Source organism: Nycticebus coucang, chromosome 18 (assembly GCF_027406575.1).
Source record: "Nycticebus coucang isolate mNycCou1 chromosome 18, mNycCou1.pri, whole genome shotgun sequence".
NCBI lineage: Eukaryota > Metazoa > Chordata > Mammalia > Primates > Lorisidae > Nycticebus > Nycticebus coucang.
In genome coordinates this window covers 73,235,189-73,253,510 of record NC_069797.1, presented here as the reverse complement: position 1 = coordinate 73,253,510, position 18,322 = coordinate 73,235,189, and the positions used below count along the sequence as shown (strand labels likewise).

Genomic DNA, 18,322 nt, shown 5'->3' with positions numbered 1-18,322 from the left:
ATTGTAGCTTTATTCACTGGAACCAAGTTATGAAATCAACCTAAGTGTTCATCGATGGATGAGTGGATAAGAAAAATTGTGGTATATGTATAGGATTGAATGTGATTCAGCCTTGGAAGAAAAGGAAATTTTATTTGCAAGAATCTGGATAAACCTACAAGACATTATGCTAAGTGAAATAAGCCAGATAAGGAAGACAAATACCACACAATCTCATTCTGTGTAGAATCCAAATTCGTTGAACTCACAGATGCAGAGAGTAGAACGGTAGTTAACTGGGACAAGGGACGGGGGAAATGGGAGATATTGGTCAAAAGACACAAACTTTCAGTTATACACTGAACAAATTCTGGGGACTCTAAGTACAGCAAGGGTGGTGATGGACGTGGTAATTAACTTGACTGTGGCGATCATTGCACAATGTGTGCACGTGTCAGTAAAGAACTCTAGTCTCAAGTATGTATCATGGACCTGAAAGGCCTGTTCCTTAAGCCTGTGTTTAGAGCAATGTGTTCAAGGGAAATAGAAGGTCACAGAGGAAGCAGGAATGACCTGCAGAGGTCCATTTTAATCCTGAAGGGTGGCAGAGGAGGTGGAGCTATGGAACGCTTGGGCAGACATGGCAAAGCTCAAATTTATTTGTGGATTTTTGAAAAGGAAAAAACAGCAATGCACAAAGTGTAGAGTGAAAAATGTGTTCTATTGACACCCTAGTTCCCTAGACACCCCCTTTTCCCTCTCACCGAGGAAAAAGACGATAACCATTGTGTGTGTGCACGCGTATGTACATGTGTGTGCATTGTGTATGTCTGTGTGCATGTGTCTGCACCTGTCTGTATGCCTGTGTGTGTGCTTTGGAAAAAGTCTACACATCTGAAGTGTGTCCTCCTCACACAAAGATAGTACATTACAGATACTACTCTGCAACTTGCTCATTTTCTATTTTGAAAATCATTCTATAGCAATACCTGTAGAGTTTCTTTTTTAATGGCTTTATAGTATTACAAGGTACATACCATGATTCGCTTAATTCTTTTCTTCTTGATAGATATTCCAGTTAGGTTTGTGTTTTTTTGCAACTGTATTCAATTCTGAGATGAATACCCCCGTATGTGTAGCTTGATAAACATTTGTGAAAACACTAGTAGGATAAATTTCTATATATAATATAGCTGGGTTAGAGGTCTGTGCGTTTAAAAAATTTTGATGGATATTACCAAAGAGGCTGTAAAGTTTCTGCTCTTGTCTAAATGTATGAATACTTACCTACCCAGATCAACCTCCCCCAACACTCGGTATTATCGATTTTCTTTCTCTTTACACATCTGACTGGCAGATTTGATCATACATGGCCTGGGCCCCAGATACAGCTTACTTCAGGTTCGGGGAATGAAAGGGAGAGAGGGAAAAACGTAGCAATAAGCAGACTGCAAAGCAGAGCGTTGCTGAGTGTGTGAGTCTGCGCACACTGAGAACCAATCAGACGCCTGCCCTCGGGGTGGGCGGGGCTTCCAGGCCACACCCCCGGACTGAAAGCTGCCGCACACTGCCCTGCTCAGCCCCCTCTCCACTCCACACGCTATTTTTTTTTGGCAAATCTCAACTTTTACCCAAAAGGGAAGTTGCCCCTTCAATAGCTTTCATTAAAAGAGAAGAATACAAGCGAAAGGCAAAGAGAGAATACATCTGAGAGGAAATAGCGAAAGAAACACAAGATTTTCCTATCAACAGTTCTGACAGTCTCCGTGAAGTGACGGAACCCGTGATTGGTCTGAGCTCAGTGAGTAACTAAGGACAGCGGGACGCCGCACGCGGCGAGGGACAGGCAGGCGCGGGTCTCGGGGAGGAAAGGGAGCTGCAGAGAAAGAGAGGCGTCCTCGTGGGCAACAGGAACACGGCCAAGAAACCGCAAAGCCAGACAGAAACACGGCGGGAAATTCAGAAACGCGGCGACTTGGAGAAAAGCCATAAAGTGAAATTGAAATAACCAGAATATTGAAATTGCAGAAGCAAGAACGGGTAGAGGAGACAGTGAAAGGAGAGTCCACGTACAGGTGTATGCTGGCCGCTTCCTAGGGAGAGGGACGGAAACACCTAAAGTAAAAATACTTTAATTCAAAACTGGCCTGACATAGAGAGAACCTTGGTGCTCAGTAGAGGCTTAAGGACTTTAAGGAGCTGCAATTGAAAAATCACACGCTGTGGTTCTTTCCCAGGGAGGAAAAAACTAATCCTAGTGACCCCCACGTGGAATGTCCTGAGGTTACAGAACCCTGGGGATAAAGGTGGAGTCTCACCACCTGACCGCCAGGCGGAGAGCCGGTGTGTGGGAAGGAAACAGGCCGGCCCCAGACTCTGCCCACATCTGTCCCAGAGGACGGTGAAGGACCGTGTGCTCGTTCTCAGCAAAGGCAGGGTGCTCCGTGAATTCCATGCCCAGGGTAGTTGTTTTAAATACTCTAACAGCGGACCATCTCCGTGTGCGGGAACTTATGAAATACAGAAGCCACCAGCTCTTTAAAAAGACTAAAACTAGGGCGGTGCCTGTGGCTCAAAGGGGTAGGGCACCGGCCCCATATGCCAAAGGTGGTGGGTTCAAACCCAGCTCTGGCTAAAAAGTGCAAAGAAAAAAAAAAAAAGACTAAAACTACATCCCCATGAAATTTTGCCAAGGAAGTGATATGGTAAGTAATGGAAAAAGAGGAGCTCTGGTGAGTACTGACTAAATTTAAAAATAGAAAAAAAAAAAAAGAAGAAACAAGTGTGGGAAATGTTTACAGAGGAAAAGAGGACTATTAGAAAAAAAAAAAAAAAACACCCCGTAGTAACAAAGTCAGTATGGGGAAGAGGAGAATGGGAAAAGGGTAAAATATAAAAGGTCATCATTCATGGCACAGAATCTATAGGGACATTAAACATGCTGTTAAAAATAAGACTCTCATGAGGGGACTCAGAGCCCAGGCAAAGTGGGGAGAGGGTGTGGGGATGTTCCCCACAGACGGCAATGGAGTCCAAGGAGGGTGAGGCTGGGGTGAGGTTAGTAACAATGATTTTGCCCTTTTAAGTGAGTGATCCTTTGTGTTTGAACCTGCTGCTCTCCTTCTGGTCTTACGCCAGTCTTTTTGTTGATTTCCGGGCTAACAATGTGTGAACAGGGCCTGGTGCTCAGTAGAGGCTTAAGGACTGTTCCTGAATGAATGAGGGTGAGTGCATACGGGCCTCCCCTGGGTGCAGAGACTGGCCCAAGAGGGAGCACCAGGGTGATCTGTGCTCATGTCCCCAGAGGAAACCAACAGAAGGTCCCTCTGAGCAGGTGACCAAGGCAGGTGGCAAAGAGGACCCAGTCTCTGCTCTAGCCATACTGGGGGTGCCCAGTCCCTGGGATGTGGGGACAAAACCCATGCATGACCCCTGGGAGTGACAGGAAGTGGGAAGCCAAAAGCAAGGGAACAATCCTGGAAGTGACAAGGGGAGAGAACTCAGAGGAGGGCCGAGGAAGGAAGCATCTTCTCTGCTCTCAGTTTTAGCCACCGCTGCAGACAGCCAGTGTGAGGGCGAATGTATCCCTTGGTTAGGCCATGGCCCCCTGGTGTTGACATGACAGTATGATTTAGACAAGAGTAACAGTCAAATCAGCAGCCTCTGAGCAGAACAGACGACCCTCCACAGTGCGGGGGCCTCATCCCATCAGTTAGGGACCTTAAGAGACACTGACCACTGCCTCTGTCTCCTGTCTTTGTACCCAAAATGCAACATCAGCCCTTCCCTCTGTCCTAAGGTTGTCAGCCCACCCTGCAGATTTTCCACTTGACAGCCTCCACATTGCATGAGCCGATTCCTTAAAATCAGCCTCTCCCTCTGCCTCCCTCAGTCTTCGTCTCTGTCTCTCTCTCCACCCTACACATTCCTCATGGGTTCTGTTGCTCTGGAGAACCCTGACTACAGCTTCAAGGGAAGTTCCAGCGTTCCAAGCCCCTGCCGAGGGGCCTCCTCTCCTGTGTCCTACACTGTCCTTCCCGGCCAGAGCTAAGGCTGAGTCTCCTGCCCCCGACCAGCTGCCCCTGTGATACAGAAAGTGGACCACAAAACTGGGGTCCAGTCTGAAGGCCAAGTGGGTTCTCGAGCGAGAAAGAGTTCAAGAGCGAGATGTCAGAGTAAGGCGAAAGCAAGATTATTGAGGTAAGAAAAGCAGAAGAGGTGGCTGCCTGGAGGCAGAGCGGCGGCCGGCTGTCACAGCAGCAGAGGCGCACTTGGTGACTTGCCAGGGTCTCATTTGCTACCTTCTATTCAATTTGATGTTCAGAGGAGGGGGGATTATTTTAAAGGCTTTTGGGAAGGGGTGGGGTCCTGGAACCAAGGGTTCCACTTCTTCTTTTTTAAGATAAGAGTCTTCTTTTTTTGATAAGAGTCTTATTCTGTCACCCTGGATAGAGTACCATGGCATCATAGGTCACAGCAACCTCAAAGTCTTGGGTCAAAGTGATTGTCTTGCTCAGTCGCATGAGTATGTGGGACTACTGGTGCCCACTACAATGCCAGGCTGGTTTTTGTATTTTTTTTTTTTTTTAGAGACAGAGTCTCAAGCTGTCGCCCTGGGTAGAGTGCCATGGTGTCACAGCTCACAGCAACCTTAAACTCTTGAGCTTAAGTGATTCTCTTGTCTCAACCTCCCAAGTAGCTGGGATTTACAGGTGCCCGCCACACCTGGTTGTAGTTGTCATTGCTATTTGGCAGGCCCGGGCTGGATTCAAACCTGCCCACTCTGGTGTATGTGGCTGGCGCCCTAGCTGCTGAGCTACAGGCGCCGAGCCAGTTTTTGTATTTTTAGTGCAGATGGGGACTCACCTCTTGCTCAGCCTGGTCTTGAACTCATGAAGTCAAGTAATCCAGATGCTTGCCTTTTGAGAGTGCTGGGATTGCCGGCAGAAGCCACCAGGCCTGGCAGGTTCTAATTCTTTTAAACCACATAGGGTAACACCCCAGAAGGAATTGCCATGGTCTTGTAAACTGTCATGGTGCTGGTGGGAGTTTCTTTGAGTACACTAATGCATTATGAGCAGGGTATAGTGAATGGTGAGGGTAACTTGAGGTCACTTTTCATCACTTTTTGGCTCTCACAGGTTTTGGATGGTGTGTCCACCACCTCCTGTTTCATTAGAGATCTTGCTTCGAGTCTTATGACTCCTCCTGGAGCAAGACCTGATAGTTCCTGATGTCCCCTTCATACTCGTGGCCTCCTATTTGGCCTTTGAGTTGCCCAGAAGTAAGAGTTATAAGGGAGGAACTTGATAGGAAGGGAACAGTTGTCTTGTTTTCATTATAAAGTAACTCGCTGGTGTCTTTAGAGAATTACCCATGGGGAAACCTTTACATCCATAGTGGGGATTCTAGTCTAGACCCTTTACAAAGACCAGGAGATAGAGCCCAGTCTCGCCCAGCCCTCTGGCCACCCCTGGCTCACAGTGCTCTGAGCTCTGTCCCAGCTCCAGGGTCTGATCTGTGGGTTACTACTCCACAATCCCCTGATACACAGGTTTTCTCCCATGCACCCTCAATGACAGCAGAACTCTACTACAATACTCTCAAGAGCAGTAAGACAACTTGGTGACTTTAATGGGAAGGGACATGGTGACAATAGGGAGGATGTGGCATCCAATCTCATGTTCATTTGCACATGACCAGGTGCCGAGGCATGGATCCTACTCCACACTTTCCTCCCCAAGTGCCAAAATGCAGCTGCTGGGCACCCAGAGGCCTTTGCTCATGTGCCTTCAGGTCTTCACTCACAGTCGGTCCCTGAGCAGAGTTTGGCTCAGTTTTTCTGTTTTCATGGGGTTTAGAATTTCAAACCCACTATTGGCTGGAGCCCTGTACCCCATGGAATGCAAAGGAAACTACGTCAACGTTGGAGGTGCCTCAGCCTGGAGATTCCACATGTCTGCCCTGGACCCAGGGCCCTGGGGACAATGCATTCCCTTCCTGTATTTCCCACTACACCTGTGCCCTCAGGGGAAAGGAAGGCTCTGCTGGTCCCCAGGGGATCTGCAGGGAAGCAGGGAGCCAGGGTGAGCCCCAGAGGCCTAGGAGCACAGCTGCAGGCCAGGGGACGAGGGGCTGTTTCCTGAAGCTGGGCTGGCGCTGCCTCCTGAACCACAGTCACTTACTTTAGAAATGCTTCTCATCTGTCGGAGGCTGCTTCTGTCTGGGCAGGGCATCAGTGGGCATCATCAGGCCGACCTGGCCTCCCTGCAGAGCTTCTCTGAGACCTATTCACCCAGAGGATGGCACCCAGCATGCTCAGGAGCAGGGGCAGCTCCAGGAAGACCAGGATCAGGAAGAAGGGGCTGCTGAGGAAGGACCTGTGGGGACACGGGGATGGGCAATGAGCTGCCTCCTGGGGAGGGGTCTTAGGCCTTCCAGCTCTGCCTGTGCCTAGATCCTGGCTTCCCATAAAATGTGAAGGGAAGCCTGGGCCCCAGTCGGGACAGCCCCCTTGGAGGGGGACAGTTGTGCTGCTTTCAGGCCAGGCTTCATGTCCCTCCAGTAGGCTTGGCCTGACATTTGAGACCCTTTCTATTGACAACCATCCTGGCTTTTTATCTGGTCTCCTACAGCTCCCCTTCACGTAGCCTTTGTTCCAGCCAGGAGGGAGGGCTTACTGATTTTTGCTTTTTTTTGCCTTGGCTTCTCTGCTGTTTTCTCTCCTCAGAAGGCCTGTGGAAGCCCTACGCATCTTTCAGGGATGAGATGCTTGAAGGCTTCCAGAAACCACACCCCGTTGGTGACCTCTACTCTGACCCCCTGTATGGATCAGTACCTGCCCTGCAGTCCCTGATGTCCCCTCATGATTCCTGGGGGTGTCTGAAGCCCTAAACTTATGACTGTTCACCTGCCACCCCCTCTCTGGGGTCACCTCCTCCCAACTTGGGCCATCTTTGCTTTTTTTCCTCAACTTTGTGCCACTGTAGCTCATGGAGAAACTGGAAAAATCAAGAGTGTGTGCAACTGTTGAGTGCTTGCTGTGTGCCCTAAGAGCAGGCTGAGAGTGCTCCCAGGAGTCAGATGCTGCACAGAAGGCCACGGGTCAAAGTGCCCTCAAAGTCCTTCTCCAAGCTCTGCACGCTCTGGGCTCTGCTGCCAACTCTCAGGAGTCTCCTGCCCTCAGCTAAAATACCATCCATGTGCTTAAAAGCCCTGAGGAAGGAAAAGGCAAAGAAGAAACAATCAAGGAAAGTAATCCTAAAGCAAATCCAGGTGGAGGTCCTCATGCACGTTTACATAACCACAGATGGGGTGAATGCTGGGAGCAGAGTCAGACCAGACAGGGAACTAGGGAAGCCCAAGAAATTTCCCCCAGAGCTCTACACCTTCCTCTGGCAGGAGCAGGGAGCTGTGTGGTTGGCCAGGGGGCCTGATGGGAGTCAGCCAGGCTGGCCGGCAGGGGCAGCCTTCTGGGGAGTCCTGGACACCTCCCCCGGTGGTGAGGGTCAGGCTGCTCCTACTCCTCCAAGCTTCCAGCCGCTCACTCTCCCTCTCAGCGTCTTCTAGTCCTACTCTCAGGGATTTGGGGAGATCCAGGCTGGAACAATACTAGTTCTTGGCAGGAAGCAGGAGCCCATGAGACAGGAGTCTCCCCTGCCCACTGGAGGCCCCAGGAGGTGGGAAGGGACTGGAGGACAAAGACCAAAGGTCAGTGCTCAGTCTCCACCCCTGCCAGGCAGATGAAGACTGTGCTGTCATGCAGCCAAGCTCACCTGGGGCATCTTGTTTTACTCAAAGGTAAGCTGAGGTTGGGGAAGCAGACTTCTTGGAGGAAGACTTCACAGTGACTTTACTGGTATGAGGACACATGGGGTCCCAGCTTGAGGACCCCTAGAATGTAAGATTATCAGATGTTAGCAAATAAAAATGCAGGATGTACATAAAGTTCAAATAAATAACGTATACACTTTAGTTAAGTATGTTGTATAAAATATTTGGAATATACTTATACTTAAGCTAAAAGAGTTTTTTCTTTTTTTAGTTGTTTGTCTGAAATTCCAGTTTGATTGGGCATGCTGAGTTGTGTCAGGCAAGTCTCTTTGAGGAGAGGCCATGGGGCCAGGCCAGTGGGAGGCTGGCAGGACTCAGCCCACTTACCTGGAGGGAGTGCTGGGGGTCCTCCCACTGGTTGAAGATATGACTGTCAGACTTGATGCTGTGTTTGTCTTTGACTCTGTGGTTGTCCTCTCTGGGGTTGAACTTTGTGTAACTAAACATACAAAGCAGAGCGCAGTTCACCCCTTCTGTGGACCATCCAACTCTGGCTGTGGTCTAAAGGCTGCTCCACATAGGGATTAAGGAGCTTCTCCTCTGGCCTCCAAGACTCTCTGGTTAGCATCCAAACATTCCATGAATTCTTTTCCAAAGAAAAACTAATCACCATATGAGAAGTAGAATATCCTCATTAATTTGGTCCTGCCTGGCACCAACACCACATTCATAGTAGTGAACATACCATAATCCCCACGAATTATCTCATATCCATCCTCCTCCCCACCCTGTGTCCAGGTGACAAGGACTGAATTGTGTGCCCAAAATGTCATATGTTGAAGCCCCAACCTTAGTATCTCACAGTCTCACAACGTGACTATATTGGAGATAGGACCTTTAACAAGACATTAAGTCAAAATGAATCCATTAGGGTGGTCCCTAATCCAATCAGACAGATGTCTTTTTAGGAAGAGGAGATTAGGACATATGAAGAGACTCCATGGGTGGCCAAGCACAGAGGGGTGAGCACATGAAGGGGCAGGAATAAGGTAGCCGTTTGCAAGCCAGGGAGGGAGGCCTCAGACAAAACCAAACCTGCTGACACCGTGATCTTGGACTTCCAGCCTCCAGACCTGTGAGCAATACATTTTAGTTGTTTATGCCTCCCATTGGGGGTGTTTTATTTTGACAGTCCTAGCAAAACAATGTAGTGGGCACTGACATATTTTGGGAAATATCAATTACAGTGTAAATTCTTTTGTGGGCTGGTGTCTTTCACTCAGCATAACTATTTCATTTTTTGTGTATCAGCAGAACATTCCTTTTAATTCCAAGTATATTCCATTGGATAGGTACAGATATTTTGCAGTTTTTAAATTCTTTCACCAAGTACAGGACATTTGATTATTAGTTTCATATGTTTTTATTTTATTTATTGTTGTTTGAGGCAGGGGTTAAAAAATCTATTACTCAGTGTTATCCAGAGGCAGAAGTGTTATGGTTTCCTTTATTTTGTGTGAGAGGTTGGTTATCACTACACAATGGAGCATGTGAAACAGACATACCTGAGTGTGGGTGTGGGGAGGGAGGACATTCTTCCCCACCTCAGTGGAGACAGGACAGGGGAAAATGCGTTCTGCAAGGGACCCCTCTAGGGAACATGTCCCCACCTGGTTTCTGCATCCATCTCTTTGCAGGGCTCAGCTGAAGCTCCCAAGACAGGGCTGAGTCTGGAATCCCTCAAAAGTCTAAGAGGCTGAGAGGCGAGGGGATGGCACATGGGCAGGTGGAATAGGCTCTGTCCTTTGCTAGTAATACTTTGACAGTAATGGGTTGGGGTCCCTCACCTTGACCCCTGACCAGAGATCACTATGGAGAGACGGAGAGCCCAGGGAAGAGGAGCTCCTGGGAAGAGGAGCTCTCCCCGCTCAGGGCAGGCAGCACTCTGGAGTAATCTGGGCCTGGCTTCCTGGGGTTCTGTGCCTCCCTCCATGTCTGGTGACTGAAGAGATAAGACACCCTTGGAGGGTGTCACAGTGGCTGGTAGAAACCCCAGAGACTCAACTGGAGGCTCCACTGGAGTGTGACTGTTGGGCTTGTACGGTTCCAAGGACTGCACTAGTCCAAGTCCACTAGTGACCTCAGGTTGGGTACATTGTGTCTTAAAGCCCTGCTACCCAAACTCCAAGTGGAACATGCCCCACAGGTCCCAGGTGTGGTCTAGGGCAAACCTGGGCACCATAGGCTCCAGGAAAGTGCTGGCAGGGAGTGGGGTCTCTGGGTACCATGGAAGGGAGTCCTTTTGGCACACAGGCTAAAACTGGGACCATCAGCTTGCCCTCTGTGATTAAAAAACATACATACTGAGCTGTGTAGAGAAAAAAATGACCATGTCTGCAAAGGGTTAATTTTTCCTGGAGGGGCACTGCTCTCCTGGTCCTCAGACAGTAGGGCTCTATGAGTCCTCAGGACTCAACCATTCTCTGCAAAGTTCACGCTGAGTGACAGTCAATTCACTCAAATGGGACCTCAGGGACAGGACAGAGCAGGCCCTGAAGAGATGTTCCACGCCCTCTTACCTGGGTCAATGGTCACCTTAACTTGGACCCCATGGTCAACTCCAATTCTTTCAATCCCACACCAGTACATGTCAGCGTCATCTTTCCTGAGTGCCTCCATGGTCACAGTCAATGTGTGGTCTTTCTAACTATCCCTGATGGACACACGGCCCTTCTTCACCTCCTGCTCTATTCCAGCGGTCATAATAAGGATCCGAGCGCTTCTCCAATCAGCCCCTCGACTCCACCACTTCCAGTTGGTTTCCCACAGTGGGTCATAATGACACTGCACAGTCAATGAGCCCCGCTCTGGGCCACTAGCTGCTCCTGGACTGGTGATTGGATTCCCTCCAATCCCAGCATTGAAGGAACCTGGAAAACAAATCCATGTAACTGTCACCACCCACCCCAGGGGCAGAGTCACAGCCTCTGCCTTGGGAGTAGTTCCCAAATGCAAGTGTCTCATGAGTTAAAGCACACTTAGGGAAGAAATACACCTTCCAAATGACAAAACTTTTGCCCTTCAATATCCCATTGGGTCAAAGCCACCAGGAAAATCACTGGAGAGCTCTGCCACAGACCACAAAAGGAAAAGAGAATTTTGATGCTGAACATTAATAGCTTCTTGTAATTCACCACTTTCTACCTCCCTATGGCCAACAAATCTTTGTATTTGAAGGAATCCCTTTTGAAACTATTTTTATATTATACTCATCTGATGGGGGAGAAAAAGACCCATTTCCAGAGGAGAATGATGCTGCCTTGACCCTGGACTGTTCCTGGCATTTGGAAGAGTGCTCAGTGGCTCTGCTGTAGTGACCCAGCCTGGAGGACTGTCTTTAATATCCACTGAAACAGGGATGCAAACTGGTCTCCAGGAATCATGGGTCTCAGAGTGCCCATAAGTTGTTGTAAATTCCAGTTTTAAAATTCCTAGTAAGAGCTCACCTTTAAGACAAAGCAGGTAAAGGTCAGGTACAAACAGCATCACCCATTCCATGCCCTCCTGTGTCTTGGAAGATTTTTACTAAACTCAGTCACGACGATTCAACCAGATTTAAAGGGAGAGAAGTGGACATGCCTCCTTAGCTCTTTTTTTCTAGACAGTCTGCTCCTGGAAACACTAGACTGCATGATATTTTCACCCTAATCTTTTGCTTGAAGGAACTGAAAACAATGGAAATATATTACAGAGACCTCTGCTGCAAATTCTTTGAATTCACCTGACCTAGAGAGAGAGACCCATTTACAGAAATGATAGATTCTCAAGGTTTATGAACAGACCTTAACAATACCTGGGATTGTTGCAGCATAAATGTGAGTTGGAACTAGAAGCACCTGGAGCCCTTGTAGGAGCCCTGGGAGCAACTCACACTGGGGGAGAGAAGGTGCAGCCTCTCACGTCCCAGGAGTCACCTAGTTGTGGTTAAGAGGACAGGCTGTGCCAGAGGACCTGGGTGTGAATCCTGCCTGTGTTACCTACAAATTCTGAGAACTTGGGCCAGCTAACCTCTCTGTGCCTTTGTTTCCTGTAAGTGGGGATAATAGCGTTGTTATAGAATGTTTGCTCTTACTATGTTGCCCCTGGACAAATGAACACTTTAGGCTTTACCAGAATGTTTGGCAAAGCCAGAGTTTGCCCTGGTAGGAGCTGGAGACAATTTCATCTCAGACAGAGCTTCCCAGCCAGGTGAGGCCTGCCAGGGACTGAAATTGGGCCACACACTCTGTTCTGCTTTCTGTGGCATCTGAGGGGAACCAAGAAACTACACAGATCCTTTTGAGGAAAGACGCGTTTTTGAGGTTTCATTTGTTCACTATGAAAAAATTTCTGCATCACAAAGAAAGACTCATATTAGGTTAACATTTAAAGAAAAAATACATCTGATTATTATTTAGCAAAAATAAAATACATCTGAAAATTGTTTACGGAAAATAACATTGGAAATTGGAGAGTTAACTGGTCTGACCACAGATAATATGAAGAACAGGTAGGCTCATTATATTTTAACAAAAATGCAAACTCTACCTATCCAAACTTGTTGACGTCCCCAGACCTGTGTTGAAAGGTAAATTCTTGGGCAAAAGTGGCCATTAGGGTTAAGCACACAGTTACCACAGAGTTCAGCAATTATAGTCCTAGGTATACCGGTGAGAACTGAAAACATTATCTTCACACTAAAACGTGCTCCAAGTCAGAAACAACTCTAAAATCCATGAGCAGATGGCTGGAGGAAGAAAATGTGAAATATTACTTAGCCATAAAAAAGAATGGAGTTCTGGGAAAAGGGTCTCAGACCCTCTTTTCACAAGATGGCACCGAAAGCGAAGAAAGAAGCTCCTGCCCCTCCCAAAGCCGAAGCCAAAGCAAAGGCATTGAAGGCCAAGAAGGCGGTGCTAAAAGGCACCCACAGCCACAAGAAAGAGAAGTTCCATACATCACCCACCTTCCAGAGGCCAAAGACTCTGAGGCTCCAGAGGCAGCCCAGATATCCTCGGAAGAGCGCCCCCAGGAGAAACAAGCTTGACCACTATGCCGTCATCAAGTTCCCCCTGACCACTGAATCTGCCGTGAAGAAGACAGAAGACAACAACACACTTGTGTTCACTGTGGACGTCAAAGCCAACAAGCACCAGATCAAACAGGCGGTGAAGAAGCTTTACAACATGGATGTGGCCAAGGTCAACACCCTGATCAGGTCTGATGGTGAGAAGAAGGCATATTATGTTCCTCTGGCTCCTGATTACGATGCTTTGGCTGTTGCCAACAAAGTTGGGATCATCTAAACCAAGTCCAGCTGGCCAATTCTAAATATATAACTTTTCACGGGATCATCTAAACCAAGTCCAGCTGGCCAATTCTAAATATATAACTTTTCACCGTAAAAAAAAGAATGGCGTTCTGATGCACGCTACAACATTGTCGAAACTGAAACCATCATGCTCAGTGAAAGAAGTGGGACCCAAGGGTCACGTGTTGTGTGATTCCACTCATGGGAAATTTCCAAGACAGGCAAAGTCACAGGAAAAAGGAAGGGGACCAGTGGACGTCAAGGGCCAGGGGAATGTGAGGGCTGTGGGCTTGTTTTCTAGGTGATGAAAATGTTCTGGAATTAGACACAGGTGGTGGTTGTACCACGCTGTGAATGTATCACAAGTCGCTGGGTTATCCACATGAAAAGAGGGAATTTTATGGAGTGTGAGTTATATCTTAATTTTGTAAAGTAGGCAAGTAAATTCTTAGCTTTAAGCATGCTTTAATTAATTGTGGAAACAGAAAACTATCAGTCTGTAACTTAGAAAAGGTAACCAGTAAAATCATACGGAGAAATTACACAGATGAGAAATCAATAATTAGAAAATAAAAGCAGTAACTTTAATCAAGTTAATCAAACTGACTTTAAAGCAGGAAAAAAGGGGTCAGGGAAGAGAAGCAACATAATGTAGAAAATCTTCTGTCACACGTATTGAAAGCGAGTACAGTCGTGTTCCAATATCCCTGGGATGCCAAGGGATATTGGCAGGCTCAAGTCCTGATAGGAAACGCTGTTGTATCTGCACAAAACCTACACACACCCTCCCGAATGCTTTAAATCATCCCCAGATTCCTTAGAACACTTAACGCAGTGTAAATGCCCTGTACATAGTTGTTACACTGTATTGTTTAGGGAATCATTACAAGAAAAAAGGTCTGTACATGTTCAGTACAGGCGCGATTTTTTTCAAATTCTTTCCACTCTTGTTGGTTGCATCCACGGATGTGGAGCCCACAGATAGAAAGGGGCAAGTATATCTCACGCTAGATATAAAAATTTTCAATTGTACAAGGAAGCTTTATAACTGCAAAACTTAATGCTAATATATATTCATATAATTAACTTCTGGGGAGGGAAATGATAAAGATAGACTGAAAAACCAGCAAAATAGCTGAATGAATCAATAATCGTTAAGGGAAAAAAACTAAGCTATCAAAGAATTTATGCAAACAAAGGCTCTCTTTTCAGCCAGTGTTATAGGTAATTGTTCTAAATTCTAAAGAAACAAAAATTCCTCTGCTATATTTTTGTTCTGACTTAAGAGGAGAAAAACAGAAAGCTGTCACATTCTCCTTGTGACACTGACATATCCCTGGTCACAAATGTGGACAGGAAGGGCCACATCAGGAACATAGCTCTGGGGCCGAGTCCTGACAGCCACACTCAGCCCAGATGGCTCTGTGGCCCCAGGCCCATGGCTGTGGCTGGTGCTGTCCTTGTCCCAGTTCAGCCAGTGCGTTAACACTGACAGTCTCCACTCCACATCCAGACTTCTGGTTACTCTGGAAACAGGAAAAGACCTGACACCACAGAGCCACTCCCTGCATGGGGACCATGGCGGCAGGGATGGGGGCTGGGCCTCCCAGGCATTTTTGGCTCCCTGGGCTGCTGATGCCTCTCTCCTTCCCAGGGTCTCTCCCACTCTGAGGCCTGGGTCACTGCCAAGGTCACGCAGTAGCATGTGTAATTTTTCTCAGTAATGAACGACTTCCCTGTGTCCTGAGTCTGGCAAAGGTGAGAGAGAGGAGAGAAAGAGAACAGCACACAGGATGGAAAGGCTGCTTCACTCTCGGCAGCTCCTGCCTGGACGGGGGAGGCTGAGTCACAGCCTCTGATGCAGATTCTGGAGCTCTGTGTCCCACACTCCCTGACACTCAAGCCCAAGATCTCAGGCAGGGGTGGGAGAGAGGGGAGCTCTGAATCCTCCATCATCAGCAGTGTGTCACATGACCCGCGAGGGAAGCGTTCTCACAGGGGTCAGTGGTCACTCTACCTGGGACCCCAAGGTCAGTTCCATTCCTCTCAATCCCGCACCAATAGACACACAGTCCTTTGTCACCTCCTGCTCGGATCCAGTGGTCACAAGAAAGACCCTGCAGATGCTCCAAACAGCCCCTGGACACCATCACTCCTGTGTTTCTCCCACCTTGTGTCCCAGCCACACCGACTGGCCCTGGATCTCTCTTGGTGGCCACTCACTGCAGGTGGACACTGCTGGAGAAGCAGCTTCCAGCAGGAGCCTGCAGGGCAGCTCTGCCCACCCGATCCAGGGCTGACCTGGGAGCCGCTGGATCCTGAAGGACCCAGACAGGCTTCTGTGACGTGGTCACAAGTCTCTGCCCTGTCTAGATCATGCTTTGGTTCGCTGATCCACACACCCACTGACTTCTTGAGGTTTCTAACTTCTTGAGGGTCCAGCACATGTCCAGAACCTTTGTGGACTGGAGATGGGACCTTTGCGAAGTAATTAGGGTTATTTGAGTGATGAAGGTGATGCCTCATGATGGCATCCCTTCTAAGAGACACCAGAGAACTTGCTCTCTCTCTGCTCTCGCCAAGTGCACACAAAGGAGAGCATAGTGAGCAGGCAGTGAAAAGGCGGCACCTAAAGCTGGAAAGAGCGCCCCCAGCAGGCCCGTGGTCTGCTGGCGCCTGCATCCCAGACTTTCCAGCCTCCCGAACAGTGAGAAATGCACATCTGCCTATGGAATTCCGCTGTGGCTACCTGAGCTGATGATACACACATGTGCCCCTTTTGTCCCTATTGACTTCAAGTGAAGACAATTATCATGCGTGTGTCTCCCCAGCTCGCTCTCTGCATGCAAATCTCCTTGTGGTAGCTTTTCCTACAATACATTTGATAAATCAACAGGTACATTATTGTCGTCACCTTGTTTCTCATGATAGCCTCTTTCCCTGAGTATCTCAACTCTTAAAAAGTTGGTCAGGAGTGAACTTCTTCATGACTTCGTTCATCTAGTTATGTTGAATAGCCAGGGTTGAGAAACGCTATTCTAAAAAGGAACTATTTGGGGCGGCACCTCTCTGATTGCTGAGAGAGTGAGGCTCAGTGAGTAGGACTCCGGCCCCATATACCAAAGGCGGTGGGTTTGAACCCAGCCCCGGCCAGATTGCAACAAAAAATAGCCGGGTGTTGTGCTGGGTGACTGTAGTTCCAGCTACTGAGGCAAGAGAATTGCCTAAGGCCAAGAGCTGGAGGTTGCTGTGAGCTGTGACGCTACAGCACTCTACTGAGGGCGACAAAGTGAGATTCTATCTCTAAGAAACAAACAAACAAAACTTTTAAAAAAATAAAAAGAAACTATTTTTATTTTGTTTTGGTTTTTGTCTATTTCCACAGCACCAAACATAAAAACCTGTCAGATAACAAAAACTTGGTTGCTGTTTAAGAGATAAGGGCAGCCCTGCCATTTCCCTGACATGTCTCTGTCTGTCTGGATGGACCCTGTCTGTCCCCTGCCCAGCGTCTGGCATCCCAGTGTCTAAAGCTCCATCTGCACTCACCTAGGATGATGAGGAGCAGAGCAGGGGACAGCCACATGGTCCTATCACTTCTCCTCACCTTGGTGATCACAGGTGCCAAGGTCTGTCAGGGATTTGAAGCCAAGCTCAGAAAAGAATCCCCCAAACGTGCTTCAATCTCTTTTGAGCTTTTATTCCATCCACTTCCTACTCTATCTGCAGCAATTTCACAACTTTCCATATTAGGAGAAAAGTTGTGGCCTTCTTTTCAAACAGCGTGTCACTATATATGGTGCAGGATATGTCATAACATTTTTGCATGTGGGAAAGAAAAAAGATCCAGGGCTGGTCACGTGTGCATGGGGAGCATCACAGGAGCTGAGGAGGAGACCAGGCTTTGAGACACAGGACCTGCTTCCAGTGGGAGAGGAGGAGGCTGCAATGGGGTGAGTGGGGAGGAGGCCCAGTGTTAGACACATGCTCATGTGCACTTTGGGACGAAGGCAGCAGGCAGGGCTCACGCAGCCTCACAGCGGAGTCCTCCTGGCCCCAGACTCCTTCCAGGTGGCCCCACTGCAGTGCATCTTCCTGCACTGGGCGTCCGTCCCTCCCAGGCCTGGCCTGCTGGCCCTCCCCTCATGGCGGCCTCCTCGGGGGTCCTGAGTCTCTCTGAAGCCCAGGCCCGTGGTGGGGGAGTGTCAGGAGGGCAGGTGGCTCCTCTCTTTGGCGTCATTTTCCTTTAGTTGCCTCCTCCCCATCTCTTTACCTGTCTCCCCTGGGGGTGGAAAGTGCTTATTCTACTGACCTCCAAGGTGGCTTTCCCAGCCTCTCCCTCCTCTGTCACCCTTCCCCTCTCTCCCTGAACTGACTCTGTCTCTTCTTTTCTTTGCATATGCTTCAGACATTTGGGTTTTGTTGTAAATTTGGGGAGGCTTTTATAGTGTTTATTTTGTGCTTTAACTTCCTCTTCCAACCCTTGGATCCAGTATTAATTCTAGAAATTATTTTTTATTTCAAAAAGCTCTCTTTTGGTTCTCTGCTTGCTGATGTTTTCCCATCTCTCTTCTGTTTTATAAGGTACATATCTGTTCACACTGTGGTCACATCTGTGTTTTGTTGTTTCATTTAGTCCTTCCATTATCGGAACGGGTCCGTCTGCCTGTCACCCAAGCCAATCAACGGAGAAGTGGATAAGAGATCAACAGTTTCACTTTTATTTCTAGAAAAGCTAGTGATTCCAGAGAATGGCCAGGATATTTCCTCAAAGGACTGTTCTGTCCCCTCTTTCTCTTTGTTGTTTTTTATTTTACAATAAAAGTATCAGCAATATTATTACTCTTCATAGTATATGTCAAACAGATTTTCCCTCACAAGTTGCAAAGTTACACAATATCTTCCTATCTTGAAGCAGTTATATCTTTACAGTATTTTTATTTTTTGACTAAATTTGTAGTTCATCAGTATTGCATGGGGTACCCAGAGTACCCTGCATCTTTGACCTGGAGTCCCGTTCCCCAAACTTATCTATGACCATAGCTTAGGAAGTGAATAAACAATCTCCAGATGTCAGCATACAGGCTCCTCTGGCCTTTTCAGGCCTGTTCAGCAGTGCCCTGCAGGAAATGGCCATTTAGGTTAACAGTGGCTGGTAACACTTCTCTTATATATTACGGGCCTTTCTCAAAAGTTTGATAATTTTTGGATATCTGTGCA

The 18,322-nt window shown here is 47.9% G+C and overlaps 2 protein-coding genes across 2 annotated transcripts; one reads left to right on the top strand and one right to left on the bottom strand.

Annotated features, from left to right (window-relative positions):
* Nucleotides 1-1,530: 1,530 nt before the first annotated feature.
* LOC128571150 (CMRF35-like molecule 5) lies at nt 1,531-16,688 on the bottom strand. Its single transcript, XM_053570782.1, is given in 6 exon segments — nt 1,531-6,654; nt 7,368-7,550; nt 7,644-7,669; nt 8,140-8,251; nt 10,332-10,682; nt 16,652-16,688. Coding segments are annotated over 6 exon segments (1,149 nt in total). The 3' UTR covers nt 1,531-6,214.
* LOC128569565 (60S ribosomal protein L23a-like) lies at nt 12,624-13,097 on the top strand. Its single transcript, XM_053567719.1, has one exon. The coding sequence runs from the start codon at nt 12,624-12,626 to the stop codon at nt 13,095-13,097; it is 474 nt and encodes a 157-aa protein (XP_053423694.1).
* Nucleotides 16,689-18,322: the final 1,634 nt, after the last annotated feature.